Genomic DNA, 15,427 nt, shown 5'->3' with positions numbered 1-15,427 from the left:
AATGCCTTTTATTTCTTCTTCTTATATGACTGCTGTGGCTAGGACTTTCAGGACTATGTTGAATAATAAGAGTGGTGAAAGGGGGCACCCCAGCCTTGTTTCTGATTTAAGGGGATTGCTTTTAATTTTTGCCCATTGAGTATGATGTTGTCTGTGGGTTTGTCATAGATGGCCTTTATCATGTTGAGGTATGTTCCCTGTATTCCCACTTTGCTGAGAGTTTTGATCATGAATGGGTGCTGGATTTTATCAAATGCTTTTTCTGCATCTATTGAAATTATCATGTGGTTTTTCTCCTTCCTTTTGTTTATGTGATGAATCACATTGATCGATTTGCAAATATTGTACCAGCCTTGCCTCCGCAGAATCAATCTAACTTGATCATGGTGTATGATTTTTTTCATGAATTGCTGGATCTGGTTTGCTAAAATTTTGTTGAGGATTTTAGCATCTATATTCATCAGGGATATTAGCCTATAATTTTTTTTGTTTGTGTTGCCTTTGCCTGGGTTTGGAATAGAATTATGCTCACCTCATAGAAGGAGCTTGGAAATCTTCCTTCCTCTTGAATTTTTTGAAATAACTTGAGAAGGATCAGAGATAGTTTTTCTTTGAATATTTGGTAGAATTTATTTGTGAAGCCATCAGGCCCAGGACTTTTCTTTGTTGGGATTTTTTGGATAACTGTTTCGATCTCATTTGTTGTAATCAGTGTGTTTAGGTTTTCTGATTCTTCCAGATTGACTTTTGGAAGATTGTATGTTTCAAGAAGTTTGTCCATTTCATCTAGGTTGCCTAGATTTTGGCATACAGTTCTTCATAGTATTTTCTTACAATGTTTTGTATTTCTGTGTGTCAGTTGTTACTTTACCACTCTCATTTTTAATTTTATTTATTTCAGCCCTCTCTCCTTTTTTCTTGGTAGGTCTGATTAAAGGTTCATCGATCTTGTTTACGTTTTCAAAGAAACAGCTGGTTTCATTGATCCTCTGTAGTTTTTCTTTAGCCTTTATGTCATTTATTTTCTCTCTGATATTTATTATTTCCTTCCTTCTACTACATCTGTGCTTTACTTGCTGTTCTTTTTCTAGTTTTTTTAGATGCAGGATTAAGTTGTGTATTTGAACCTTTTCTAGCTTCTTAAAATGAGCCTGTAGTGCTATGAACTTCCCTCTCAGTACTGCTTTTGCTGTGTCCCATAAATTTTGAGTTGTTTTATGCTCATTATCATTTGTTTTTAGGAATTTTTTTTTATTTCTTCTTCGATCTCATTGTTAATCCATTCATTATTTAACAACCTGCTATTTAGTTTCCTGCTATGTGTTTGAGAATTTTTGATTTTTTCTGTTGTGGTTCATTTTTATTTTCATGCCATTGTATCAGAGAAAATGCTTTATATGATTTCAATCTTCTTAAATTTGTTGAGACCGCTTTTGTGCCCTAACATGTGTTCTGTCCTAGAGAATGTACCATGTGCACTTGAAAAGAATGTATATTTTGCTGCTTTAGGGTGAACAGTTCTGAAGATATCTATTAAATCTAGTTGATCTTGTATGTCCTTTAAGTCTGCTGTTTCTTTGTTAATTTTCTTTCTAGAGGAGTATCTAGTGATGTTAGTGGAGTATTGAAATCCCCTACTATTATAGTATTGCTGTTGATCTCGCCCTTTATATCCATCAAAATCTGCTTTATATATTTAGGTACTCCTATATTAGGTGCGTGGATATTTATAATGGTTATGTCTTCCTGTTGGATTGCTCCCTTTATCATTATGTAGTGGCCTTCTTTATCTCTTTCTATAGCCTTTATTTTAAAGTTCATTTTGTCTGATATAAGTATTGCTACCCCAGCTTTTTTTTCATTTCCATTTGCATGAAATATATTTTTCCATCCTTTTACCTTCAGTCTATGTGCATCTTTTCTTTAAGGTATGTCTCTTGTAGACAGCATATGTACGGGTCCTGTTTTCTTATCTATGTAGCTACCCTGTGTCTTTTGATTGGATCATTTAATCCATTTATATTTAAGGTTATTATTGATATGTAATTGTGTATTGCCATTTTATTCTTTTTTTATTTATTTTTTATATTTTTATTATTTTATTTTATTTTTTACAGAGACAGAGTCAGAGGGATAGATAGGGATGGACAGACAGGAATGGAGAGAGATGAGAAGCATCAATCATCAGTTTTTTTTTGTTGCGACACCTTGGTTGTTCATTGATTGCTTTCTCAATATGTGCGTTGACTGTGGGCCTTCAGCAGAGCGAGTGACCTCTTGTTCAAGCCAGCGTCCTTGGGTATAAGCTGGTGAGCCTGGCTCAAACCAGACAAGCCCGCGCTCAATCTGGCCACCTCGAGGTCTCAGGGTCCTTCTGCATCCCAGTCTGACACTCTATCCACTGTGCCACCGCCTGGTCAGGCTGCCATTTTATTCTTTAAAGCTGTATTCCTCTTTTGCTATATTCTTTTCCTACTTTGATCTGTTTACCACAGGCCCCTTAACATTTCTTGCAACATTGATTTAGTTGTAATGAATTCCTTCAGTTTTTTTTTGTCTGGGAAGCATTTTATTTCTCCTTCAATTTTAAATGATAGCCTTGCTGGATAAAGTAGTCTTGGTTGTAGGTTCTTGTTCTGCATTACTTTGAATATTTCTTGCCATTTCCTTTTGGCCTCAAGTGTTTCTGTTGAGAAGTCTGATGTCATCCTTATGGTGGCTCCTTTGTAGGTGATAGCCTTTTTTTCTCTAGCACAGTGGTTCTCAACCTTTCTAATGCCGTGACCCTGCAATACAGTTCCTTGTGTTGCAGTGACTTCAAACCAAAAAATAATTATGGTGGCTACTTTATAACTGTGATTTGCTATAGTTATGATTCAGAATGTAAATACCTGATATGCATTATGTATTTTCTGATGGCTTTAGGCGACCCCGCTGGGGTCACGATCCACAGGTTTAGAACCACTGCTCTAGCAGCTTTTAATATTTTCTCTTTATCACTTAGCTTTGGTGTTTTAATTATGATGTGTCTTGGTGTAGATTTCTTTGGTTTCTCTTTAATGGAGTTCTCTGTGCTTCTTGAACTTGTGAGAGTTTTTCCTGCATTAATTTAGGGAAGTGTTCAGCAATGATGTGATTGAACAGAGTCTCTATCCCTTGTTCTTTCTCTTCTTCTTCAGGAACCCCTATGATGCAGTTGTTATTTCTCTTCATGTTGTTCACAGAGCTAAGAGTTTCCTCAGACGTTTTGAGTCTCTGTTCTTTTTTCTGCTCTGCTTCCATGCCTTCATTCAAGTTGTCCTCCAACTTGCTGATTCGATCCTCAGCTTCATCCATCCTGTTTTTAATTCTTTCCATTGTGGTCTTCATTTCTGATATTGTATTTGTCATCTATGCCTGATTCTTTTTTAATATTTTAATGTTCTTTTTTATACTTGCTATTTCTTTATTTGGTTTGTAATAACCATCCATTGTTGTTCTAAGATTCCTTAGCATCCTGACAATCAATATTTTAAACTCTGCATTTGGAAGTTTGGTTATTTCCATATCACCCAGTTCATTTCCTGGAAGTTTCTTTTGTGGTTTCATTTGGATTACACTTCTCTGTCTTCTCATTGTGTTTGTGTGTTTGGGTGTATTGTTTATATAGCTGGTTGAGTTTAGGCTTGATGTTGTGTCTCCAGTTTCAGTTGTGTTATTTCTAGGTCTTCTTGGGTTGACATCAGTTGTTATTTGTAATCCATTGTTGAATTTGGCTTTTCTAGTAGAGCTCCTTTGAAGTCTTGATTTGTTTGTTTTCTTCTCAGTTTTCTTAACAGGTGGGAGTCTTTTGTACTGATCTTAGCAGGGGGCTTATTTGAAACTGTATCCAGGAATGCGGTAGGTGTAACCTGGGACTCTGAAGGCCTGATCTGCCAGTTACTCGGTGGGGGGGGGGGGTGTTTTCTCAGCTTCAGTAGGGGGAACTGTATCTCAGATCTCCATGGAGTCCTGAGTTACTGCTCTTCCTCCCCTCTTCTTGTTTTCAGCTGTGTCTTGTTGGGCTGATTGGAGCTGGAGAGATGTCTGGAGATGGGTGACCCAGAACCACTTTAATCTTGTGTTATGTGGAAGGATCAGCCCCTCCCTCAGCTATGGCTGCCTCCAGCACTGGATGAGTCAGCTTCTCAGGTCATCTCATGCAGTCCTCTGCCCCTCACCATCTGTCTTTCTGTCTTTCCTTTTGGAATATAAGGCAGCCCTTTCAACACACCTCATTCCCAGGTCTCCAGGCAAGTGGCTGTGAGCGATATTTTCTGCTCTTTTCCTTGGAGTGAGAGCCCTTCTGGGCTTTCAGCCTCACCCCCCACCCCGTTTCTATAAACAGACCCACCGCTTGTCGGTGCTCTCTACCAGGCTTGGTGTGGCTTTTTCTTTGCTCCTTGGTTTATTAGAGCTGTTCTTATAGTTCAGAGTTGATTTTTTATGCTGATTGTTCCTAAATTAATTTGTAATCAAGTTTGGTGGTGTGATCTGGGAGTTTCTGCATCTACCTACTCCACTGCCATCTTCAGTCCTGCTTTAGTGGTTTATTTTCCATATTCTGTATGTTGGTCTCACCAGCCTTATTCACCTCTGTTCCCTATTTCCTTCTCTCTGTACAAACTCTGCACAAACTGGCTTCTCTTTCAGCACTCCGCCATCATGGCTCAACATTTTTTATTTACTTAATTTTTAATATCCAGGATAACAAAATCAGATATTACTTTCATTTTAAGGTTATGCCGCCATGAATATAAAACATTAAATTGTACAGACTGTATATTGGTGGCTGAGTTTTCCAGTTTCTTGACTAAAATATTTTATTAGAGTATAAAATACAAAAATATAAAACACATACTAAAACATGTACAAAGTTCTAGTGTGATGGATTTTCAGAAAGTGAATGTACCTATCTTACCAACATCCAGGTCCACAGACAGATAGGAGCTGTGTTTCCTGGTTCTGTATCCATCTTTGTTAGATTCAAAGGATGCTGCTGACTGGAGAGTGGACATGCAGTTTTTCAACCCCCTCATAAGAAATTTCAGTTCTCCTGGATACAACTCTTCACGATCCCCTTAATCTTACTTGCCATTTAACCTTCGTGGGCAAAGAAGCAGGAGCCATGGCTTCCTCATCGCTTTCTTTTGTGTTTTTCCCAGGCACCACTAGATCTTAAAGTTTATTTCTCTTAGTCTACTGACTACTAGGTGTGGAAGGAGCTCAGCAGCCTCTGTCCTCCCCCCTCCATCTCAGGAGCAGCGGTTGAATGCACCCCTGTGGAGGCCAGGTTACGTGTAGGCACCGTCCAAGCACACACCTTAGGAGGTGTGGAGTTTTGAAACCCTTTCAGATCAGATCCCTGGACTTTATCAGGGCCTCACTGTGTTTGACTGCTGTCACTCCCCTGGTGTAATCACAAACAGGGAAATTAACAGAAGGCTTCTTTTATGAAAAGTGACCCTTAGGACTTGGCTAATTTGACACCTCCTTCATTATAGGAAGCAGTTGTATTAACTAATGTTGGAAGGAGGAAGGGCGGAGATGGGAGGAGAGAAGTAGCCACATAAACCAGCAGTTTCACTAGATGTACAGTAAATGCGTAGTGAGAGTACATAAAAAGAAATCTTCACCCAGACTCACAGCTTCCTGTGGTGCATTAGAGGGTGTCAGCATTTGTATACATAATGAAGCCAGGATCTTGGAATTTTTTGTAAAACATTCTCTTCCTGCTCCTTATTAATAACTTTTTTTTTCTTTTAACATTTCAGTATTTCAAGGGAACTTTAGGATTACAGCCTGGAGATACAGCACTGTTCATCAATGGGCTTCATATTGATTTAGATATGCAGGATATATTCAGGTATGGATAGTATGTATTTCTTATTCCCTGAAAAGTTTTTATAATGTATAGTTTCTGTGGTACATTCGAGTTGTTCTTGCTATGGCCTGCCACTTTTGATGGCTTACCAGTCCTGGGAGTGCATTTAGCAAGTCAGTGTTCTCACTGGGATAGGTGGGATGACAGTTGGCCATTTTTTATCAGAATGTCCCTTTAAGGGGATATTTGGGCCTGACCAGGCAGTGACGCAGTGGATAGAGCATCGGACTGGGACGTGGAGCACCCAGATTAGAAGCCGTAAGGTCGCCAGCTTGAGTGCGGACTCATCTGGCTTGAGTGGGGGCTCACCATCCTGAGCCCAAGATCGCTGGCTTGAGCCCAAGGTCGGTACCTTGAGCAAGGGGTCACTCAGTCTGCTGTAGTTCCCCGGTCGAGGCACATATGAGAAAGCTATTAATGAACAACTAAGGAGACCAAGGAGGCATAACAAAAAATTGATGCTTCTCATCTCTCTTCGTTCCTGCCTGTCTGTCCCTCTCTCTGTCTCTTTCTCTGTCTCTGCCACAAAAAATGGGGGGGGGGGGGGCGCGACATTTGGGCCAACTGTCTTTCGAGAATGCCCGTTTAGAAGCTGTAGTTTTCTTGTTAACCGGGAAAACAGAAAAGAGTGGCTTCTTTTGCTCTGGGAACAGTGTGAAGTAGGGTTACTGGAAATGCTGCTTCTGGTGTCTGAGAAGGTGTTCTGTCACATATTTTTTTGGGGGGGGGGTACATACCTTTTTGTTTTGTTAAAATGTGACTTAACACCAAATTACTCTAAATTGTCCTGAATTTTTTAAGGTGGGTGATGGACAGTCAGGTGGAATTCACATCGTATGCTTGGAATTGAAATTGGCAGAGCTAACACTGTGGCTTCCTAACAGTGAAAACAGAAGCTGTCACTAATGTTTCAGAAGAAGCAGTGCTGAGACTAGCTCAGCAAGGGGTGTGCACAAAAGGAAGGCGCTGCAGGATTTAAGGAAAACACGCAAGACACAACATAAAGAAAAGATGGGTACAGGGGACTCCCATTCTCTAGGACTGAGAGCCCAGATCTCTGTAGCCTCATTGTATTTATTCATTTTTTTAATCATCAAGCAAATTAGCAGAGCATGGGTTCAGGTGCAGAGAAGGATGATTAACTAAAACCTTTCAGGTGTGCAGGAAATGGCAATAGGGATCAGCTGCTTCCTTTGAACAATCTTAGCAGTGCTTGCCGGGCAGCTTTCTGCTTCGGCAGGACTTGGCATTCCAACGTCTGCACCACAGACTTGTATCAGGGCAGCATCCTAATCTCTGGCCATTTTCCTACAAAGCAGGCTCTGTGGTGTGGTATTTTCACACTAATTATTTCAATTGAGTTTTATGTTCATAAACCGCTTTATAGAACTAGTGAAAAATTAGTAAAGGACACTTAAAAATTGCCTATATTAAAAAATTGTTTTTTATTAAAAATAAATATCTCTTTACTATTTCTGAGTATTATAAACTGACTACTTGGTCACTGTAGACAGGTTTAAGTAATGTGGAGACACCATGGGGTTCTCCTTCCCTAGCAAAACGTCGTCGGGCAGGGCTTCCTCCAGGCCTTCTATGTGGTCATGTGTGTGTGCCTGTGTACATTTATACTGGTATGGAAACATGTTAAATGTATGTAAGCTGATGTTTCTTTTCTGGCAGATTTTCATAAACTCTTTGTTTTGAGATAATTGTAAATTCATGTGCAGTTGTAAGAGCTAACAGAGAGATCACTATTGTGTTTTTAAAATGTGCAATGTAAAATCCAGATTCAGAAGTATTATTTTACCCTCAGATTGGATATTTATATTAGAGATAACTCTGTACATAGTGTATATGCTGATCAGTATAAATAAACATGAAGAAGTGAGTCCTGCCTGCTCTGTTCCATAGACTTGGACAAGAAGAAATAAAGGGAAGAGTGCCCTTGTTTGATTTCTCAACTAACTTGATAGAGAATTGAGTTTGAACTGATACATTTTTTTCATGGCAAGAATTTTTTTTTTTTTCTGAAGTTGGAAATGGGGAGGCAGTCAGACAGACTCTCGCATGCACCCAACCGGGATCCACCGGCATGCCCAACAGGGGGTGATGCTCTGTTGCAACCAGAGCCATTCTAGCGCCTGAGGCAGAGGCCATGAAGCCATCCTCAGCGCCTGGGCCAACTTTGCTCCAATGAAGCCTTGGCTGCGGGAGGGGAAGGGAGAGACAGAGAGGAAGGAGAGGGGGAAGGGTGGAGAAGCAGATGGGCGCTTCTCCTGTGTGCCCTGGCCAGGAATCGAACCCGGGACTCCTGCACGCCAGGCCGAGACTCTACCACTGAGCCAACCGGCCAGAGCCATGGCAAGGATTTTTTTAAGAAAAGCTTTTTCTACTCTATCCCTGTGTTTTCCAGTCTGTTTGATACATTGAGGAATGAAGCTCGGGTCATGGAGGGTCTGCACAGACTGGGAATAGAAGGCCTTTCTCTCCACAACATTTTGAAGCTGAACATCCAGCCCTCTGAGGCCGACTATGCTGTGGACATCAGGAGCCCTTCTATTTCGGTAGGTTGTTCTGTTAGTGTCTAGCGCATCTGGCCAGGTATTTTGTTGTGGTTTACTTACTTGTCTTTTACGAGAGGCTATTCCTGCTATCTCTTGTTGGCATCAAACAAAGACTTACCACAACTGCTTAATAGGACCACATGCATATAATAAAGTAGGCTCTTGAATGTTCCAAAAAGTTGACTTACTACATTTAATATGGTTAAGACAGTGATTTTTCCACTTTGTATCCCCCTGTGATTCAGCAGAGCAGGTCTTAGGTATGTTTAGTTTGTATTTTCTGTCGCATACAAGTCTTGTGTGATTTTGTTTAGGAATGCTAATTTTTAGCTTATAACCTTCTTCAAATGGACATTGATATTTCATATGTGAAGGATTTTTGCAGCTTAGTGTCTATGTGTGAAGCCTCTGGGCCTGTGTCTTTACCTCTATAGCAGAGGGCATGGGGCCCCAAGCTGGTTCGAGCCGTCATGGGAAAGGGAGGAAAGGGAAAGCAGGGTTGGAGGCATGTATAGCACAGCCTGACACTCTAGTCCTTTTTTCTTGCTTCTGTACTGCATTTATTTTAGGGAAATTTTTTTTTTATTATTTATTTTTATTTTTTTCCGAAGCTGGAAACGGGGAGGCAGTCTGACAGACTCCCGCATGTGCCCAACCGAGATCCACCCGGCATGCCCACCAGGGGGCGATGCTCTGCCCATCTGGGGCATTGCTCTGCCGCAACCAGAGCCATTCTAGCGCCTGAGGCAGAGGCCACAGAGCCATCCTCAGCGCCCGGGCCAACATTGCTCCAATGGAGCCTCGGCTGTGGAAGGGGAAAAGAGAGACAGAGAGGAAGGAGGGGGAGGCGGAGAAGCAGATGGGCACTTCTCCTGTGTGCCCTGGCCGGGAATCGAACCTGGGACTCCTGCACTCCAGGCTGACGCTCTACTGCTGAGCCAACCGGCCAGGGCTAGGGAAATTTTTTTGAAAGAAAAATAATATAGAACGTAAGTGGTCCTTGAGTTGTTGCTTAGTGATATAACTGCTATTTTGGTGGATACTGTTGTGTTATTTACCGTATTTTTCGCTCCATAAGACGCACCTGACCATAAGACACACCTAGGGTTTTAAGGAGGAAAATAAGAAAAAAAATATTCTGAACCAAATGGTGTGTTAAGTATTTAATAAAGTACCGTATTTTTCGCTCCATAAGACATACGGGCATTTTCCCCTCCACTTTTTTTTTTTTTTTAACTTTCTTTTTTTTAAATTATTTTATTTTATTTTATTTTATTTATTCATTTTTTTAGAAAGGAGAGAGAGAGAGAGAGAGAGAGAGGAGAGAGAGAAGGGGGGGAGGAGCAGGAAGCATCAACTCCCATATGTGCCTTGACTAGGCAAGCCCAGGGTTTTGAACTGGCGACCTCAGCATTTTCCCCTCCACTTTTTGAGGGGAAAAAGTGCATCTTACAGAGTGAAAAATATGGTACTTTTCTGGCTTTTTTTGTATTATTTAGCAAGAGAGAAAAACAGACAGAAAAGGGGAGAGATGAGAGGCATGAACTCATAGTTGCGGCACTTTAGTTGTTCATTGATTGCTTTCTCAAACATGCCTTGACTAGGGGGCTACAGCAGAGCAAGTGACCCCTTGCTCAAGCCAGTGACCTTGGGCTCAAGCCAGAGACCATAGACTTATGTCTGTCTGTGATGCCACACTCAAGCTGGATGAGCCTGCACTCAAAGCCAGTGACTTTGGGGTTTCGAACCTGGGTCCTCAGCATCCCTGGCTGACACTCCATCCACTGTGCCATCACCTGGTCAGGCTTATTTTCTTCTCTGTTAAAAAATGTTTTTAATTATGAAGAGTAAAGAGATGGACATAATTGCGACCATGTGACCCATCACCATACTTCCTAATGTTAACGTTTATTTTGTGTCAGGTCTGTTGTTTCCTTTTAAGAAAACATTTTCAGTCAAAGCCCTCTTTGTATCTCCCCCAGTCCCACCCTCCTCCCTTCAGGTATCCCTCTTCTGAAGATGTATGCATTCCCATATTTTACCATTTTATTCTCTATGGTATATTTTAAAATTTTGAAAAATGCTATATCAGGATCATTCATCAGTTGCTTTCATTATTCAACAATTTTTTCAAGATTATGTAGGTTGATACATATAGATACAGTTTTGGTTTTTTTTGTGGTGACAGAGACAGAGTCAGAGAGAGGGACAGATAGGAACAGACAGACAGAAAGGGAGAGAAAGATGAGAAACATCAATTCTTTGTTACAGCTCCTTAGTTCATTGATTGCTGTCTCATATGTGCCTTGACTGGGGGCTACAGCAGACTGAGTGATCCCTTGCATGAGCCAGCGACTTTGGGCTGGTGAGCCTTGCTCAAACCAGGTGAGCCCATGCTCAAGCCTGTGACCTCAGGGTCTTGAACCTGGGTACAACACATCCCAGCCCAACGCTCTATTCATTGCGCCACCACCTGGTCAGGCTAGATACAGTTTTATCATAGGTTTTATATTTTACTGAGTTTTATAAAATCTTTTACACATTCAAAGTTTAAAATTTAAGACATACAAGACTTTACACTAGTCTCATCACCCAACTGTTGAGTTTTTCTCCCCAGAAGCAACAGGTATTATCAATTACTTGTGTATCCTCCCAGAAATACTCTGTTTACATAAGCCCTTTTTGTATGAATGGCACCTACTGTTAGTTTATCCATAGCTCTCTTCCTGATCATTAAATCATCTCTAATTTTTGCTGCTATAAGCAGCACCACGAAGGCTCTTTTTGTAGTTCTATTTTTGTGGGTGCATATAGGATTTATTTGGGGTAGACCTAGAGCTGGAGCACTTAGTAGTAGGATAGTGATAACTTCAGCATTGTTAGGTCTTTTGTGAAGTGACTGCTCCAGACATGGCATTGAATGAGAATTCCCAGTGCTCTGTATCCTTGCCTGCCTACTCTTGGATCTTGACAAACTTTAAAGTTCTTTTCAACTTAATGAGTATGAAATTTTGTTGTGCTTTGTTTCTATTTCTCAGATGACTAATACCAATGTACACCTTTCCCTCTGTTAATTGCCCATTTGGATTCTTCTGTAAATTTCTTTTTTTTTTTTTTTTTTTGTATTTTTCTGAAGCTGGAAACGGGGAGAGACAGTCAGACAGACTCCCGCATGTGCCTGACCGGGATCCACCCGGCACGCCCACCAGGGGCGACGCTCTGCCCACCAGGGGGCGATGCTCTGCCCTTCCGGGCGTCGCTCTGCCGTGACCAGAGCTACTCTAGCGTCTGGGGCAGAGGCCAAGGAGCCATCCCCAGTGCCCGGGCCATCTTTGCTCCAATGGAGCCTTGGCTGTGGGAGGGGAAGAGAGAGACAGAGAGGAAGGAGGTGGGGGGGGGTGGAGAAGCAAATGGGCGCTTCTCCTATGTGCCCTGGCCGGGAATCGAACCCGGGTCCCCCACACGCCAGGCTGACGCTCTACCGCTTAGCCAACCAGCCAGGGCCTGTAAATTTCTTATTCATAGTCTTTACTAATAATTTCCTTTTCTCATATTTGCTTGCCTTTTTTATTCATATGTTAGATTTTTAAAAAAATTTTTTTTGGTGGCAGAGACAGAGTCAGAGAGAAGGACAGACAGGAAGGGAGAGAGATGAGAAACATCAATTCTTCATTGTGGCTCCTTAGTTTTTTTTGTTTGTTTGTTTGTTTTTAAAGAGAGTCAGAGAGAGGGATAGATAGGGACAGATAGACAGGTACAGAGAAAGATGAGAAGCATCAATCATCAGTTTCTCGTTGCAATGCCTTAGTTGTTCATTGATTGCTCTCATATGTGCCTTGACTGCGGGCCTTCAGCAGACCAAGTAACCCCTTGTTCGAGCCAGCAACCTTGAGTCCAAGCTGGTGAGCTTTGCTCAAACCAGATGAGCCTGCGCTCAAGCTGGAGACCTTGGGGTCTCGAACCTGGGTCCTCCACATTCCAGTCCGATGCTCTATCCACTGCGCCACCACCTGGTCAGGCTCCTTAGTTGTTCATTGATTGATTTCTCATATGTGCCTTGACCGGGGGGGGGGGGGGGGGGCTACAGCAGACTGACCCCTTACTCGAGCCAGCGACCTTGGGCTCAAGCTGGTGAGCCTTGCTCAAATCAGATGAGCCCAGGCTCAAGCTGGCAACCTCGGGGTCTCAAATCTGGGTCTTCCACATCCCAGTCCGACGCTCTATCCATTGTACCACCGCCTGGTCAGGCCTAGATTTCTATATGTATTCTTCACACTATTCCTTTATTGCTTTTGTAGGTTGCAAGTACCTTCTATTCTTGGCTATGTTTTAGTCACTCATTTATCTACTTTATATTTTTGAAAATGGCCTTTCACTGTGTAATTCTTCTTAAAATAATGTAAAGCCTTATTGTTTTTTCCTGCAGATTTCATAAATGGTGACTAAAATGCCTGCAACATAGTTTTGTTGGTTTGTTTTCTAGTGGATCAACAACCTGGAGGTTGACACCCAATACAACTCATGGCCTACCAGTCTACAAGAGTTGCTCCGACCCACCTTTCCTGGTGTCATTCGGCAGATCAGGAAAAACCTGCATAACATGGTGAGTAAAACTCCTTATTGTCTTGCTGTGAACTCTTTTCTGCCTTACCTTCTCTCCTATCTTTGTCACATCTAGAACATTCACTTGTCTTGTTTACTAGCCCTTCTCCCCACCACTACATACTAAGTATACTCTTGAGCTCCATATTCAAACTGAAAGCATTTTGAAATGTATTGATTAATTGTAGGGCTGTGAGGTGTCCATGTGTTAGGAAATGCTTCTATCCTTAACCTGAAGATTTAGACTGTGCTATTTTTCGTTATAAGATAGTTTTTCTTTTTTACTAAGAAGATGAGTATGTTGCTACTGTTTTTCTTGACTATCTTAATTTATTCTCTTAAATAAGTCTTTCTGTCTCCTATTGTTACTCCTTATTTCACTGCTTTAGATGGTTAGTGGAAGAGGGTTCTTAATTGGCCCTCTTTTTCTGTCTCATTTCTTTCTCTTTCCTTATTGCCTCATAAAGAGATAAGGGGAACTTTGGTGTTGAGACTGTCTTCCACAGAACTCTCAAGGGACACTGTTCTGTACTTAACTTTCAGTCTTGAAACCACTTTTATCCTTCCCAGTCAAAATTTCAGTTTCTCCTTACTGTTTGAACTTTATTGAATTATGTAATATTTTTAAAGCATGTGGGAAGTTAATAATGATAGCTATTACTGTCTAAAAATTGAATTCTAAATGAATTCTGAATTCAGAGAGTCTTAGAAATCGAATCTAAATTTCCTAAGGTGGGGGAGTTAATAAAACTTGGCTTTTTAAAGGTGTAGTAAAAGAGTAGGTGTTAGCAATCTGCACTGTAACTACCATCTCACTAGCACAGACCATGAAAAATCCTTACCCCTTCAGGGCCACGTTGTTTGAACATAAAGGGAGGGCAGCTGCTATTTGTGAGACTCCTGTCTTTGTGGTTCAAGGGTGGCCTGAAAAAGATGGCCTTTAAGGGTGAAGACTGAGGTGTTTTTATTGGCCCATTTACATTTTAGTAAATGCCACTTCATGTGTTCCTTTCCCTCTCCCCTACAGGTTTTCATAGTTGATCCTGCTCATGAAACCACAGCAGAACTGGTTAACACAGCTGAGATGTTCCTCAGTAATCATATACCATTAAGGTAACACTTGTATTGGTTTGATGGTATATCTAACTAAGCTGACATTTTGTTTGTCATTTAAAAAAATTTTTTTTTATTTTTTTGTGGCAGAGAGTCAGAGAGAGGGACAGATAGGGACAGACAGACAGGAAGGGAGAGAGATGAAAAACATCAATTCTTCGTTGCGGTTCCTTAGTTGTTCATTGATTGATTTCTCATATGTGCCTTGACCGGGGCTACAGCAGACTGAGTGACCCCTTGCTCGAGCCAGCGACCTTGGGTCCAAGCTGGTGAGCCCTGCTCAAACCAGATGAGCCTGCGCTCAAGCTGGTGACCTCAGGGTTTCAAACCTGGGTCCTTCACATTCCAGTCTGACGCTCTATCCACTTCACCACCGCCTGGTCGGGCTGTTTGTCATTCTTAAATGCAGTGTGGTGCTACTAAATCATAGGATAATTAATAGTTGGGATCCTTAATGTTAGTTTTATCTTTTGCTCAGTATGAAGCCAGTATCTTTTTGAGTCAAGAATTTTATTCTCAAGGTTCTTCTATCAGGCTAAGGGCTTACAGCTGGTAAACTTGTGAGCAAGCCTAACACAGCTGCCCCACAGTCTAAACACCACATATCTACCTTCTTGTAAAAAATACTGTGCATACTTCAAGCACTTTAAGAAGATATTTGATCAAGTATTAGGTTATGTATCCTGTTATAAGTTCTTTGGAATTTCAGGGAAACAAAAGATTTTAGACAGATATTTGGGAAGGACGATTTTATTGAAAAGTTGGATTTCAGTTAAGCTTTGAAGGAAATAGAGATTTTTCATTGATGGAAAAACAGAGATTTTGAGTTAAATGAAATTTTGTATAAAACATGAATACCACCTGATTAGATAGAGGCCCATTTACTAGATTGCAGCCAGAGCTGTGCTTGATCAGAAAGGAAATATATAGTACGCTTTCTCTGCTAAGAGGGGATCTGCATCTTTTCTTCCTCTCTGCACTCCCCCACAGGTGTGCATTAGACTCTAAGGGTCTCCATGAGACTTGCACCCAGGGGAGCTTTGGGCAGCAGCAGCTCCTTCCAGGCTAACCCCTGACCCTGCCTCCAAGGCCCCCTTTTCTGACATCTCTGTGAGCCAGAGCCCTGTCTACGTTTTCTCCTGTTGCTGCTTGTATTCTAGGCCCTTCCTTGTTTCACTGTCCCAGCTTTAATTAACATACTGTCAGAATCAAAAATAAAATAGAATCAAACATACTGTCAGAATCA

The 15,427-nt window shown here is 41.4% G+C and overlaps 1 protein-coding gene across 4 annotated transcripts in view; it reads left to right on the top strand.

Annotated features, from left to right (window-relative positions):
* Positions 1 to 15,427, top strand: part of UGGT1 (UDP-glucose glycoprotein glucosyltransferase 1) — a 246,306-nt gene that overhangs the window by 109,068 nt on the left and 121,811 nt on the right. For all 4 annotated transcript variants that reach the window (XM_066345928.1, XM_066345929.1, XM_066345927.1 and 1 more), the window contains 4 exons: positions 5,793 to 5,884; positions 8,316 to 8,466; positions 12,950 to 13,069; positions 14,096 to 14,181. In XM_066345928.1, the coding sequence (XP_066202025.1) occupies positions 5,793 to 5,884; positions 8,316 to 8,466; positions 12,950 to 13,069; positions 14,096 to 14,181 (449 nt within the window). The remainder of the gene's footprint in view (positions 1 to 5,792; positions 5,885 to 8,315; positions 8,467 to 12,949; positions 13,070 to 14,095; positions 14,182 to 15,427) is intronic.

The sequence above is a fragment of the Saccopteryx leptura genome, chromosome 7 (genome assembly GCF_036850995.1).
Source record: "Saccopteryx leptura isolate mSacLep1 chromosome 7, mSacLep1_pri_phased_curated, whole genome shotgun sequence".
NCBI classification, from domain to species: Eukaryota; Metazoa; Chordata; class Mammalia; order Chiroptera; family Emballonuridae; genus Saccopteryx; species Saccopteryx leptura.
The sequence above is the reverse complement of the archived record's forward strand: the minus strand, read 5'-3'. Positions and strand labels throughout refer to the sequence as shown.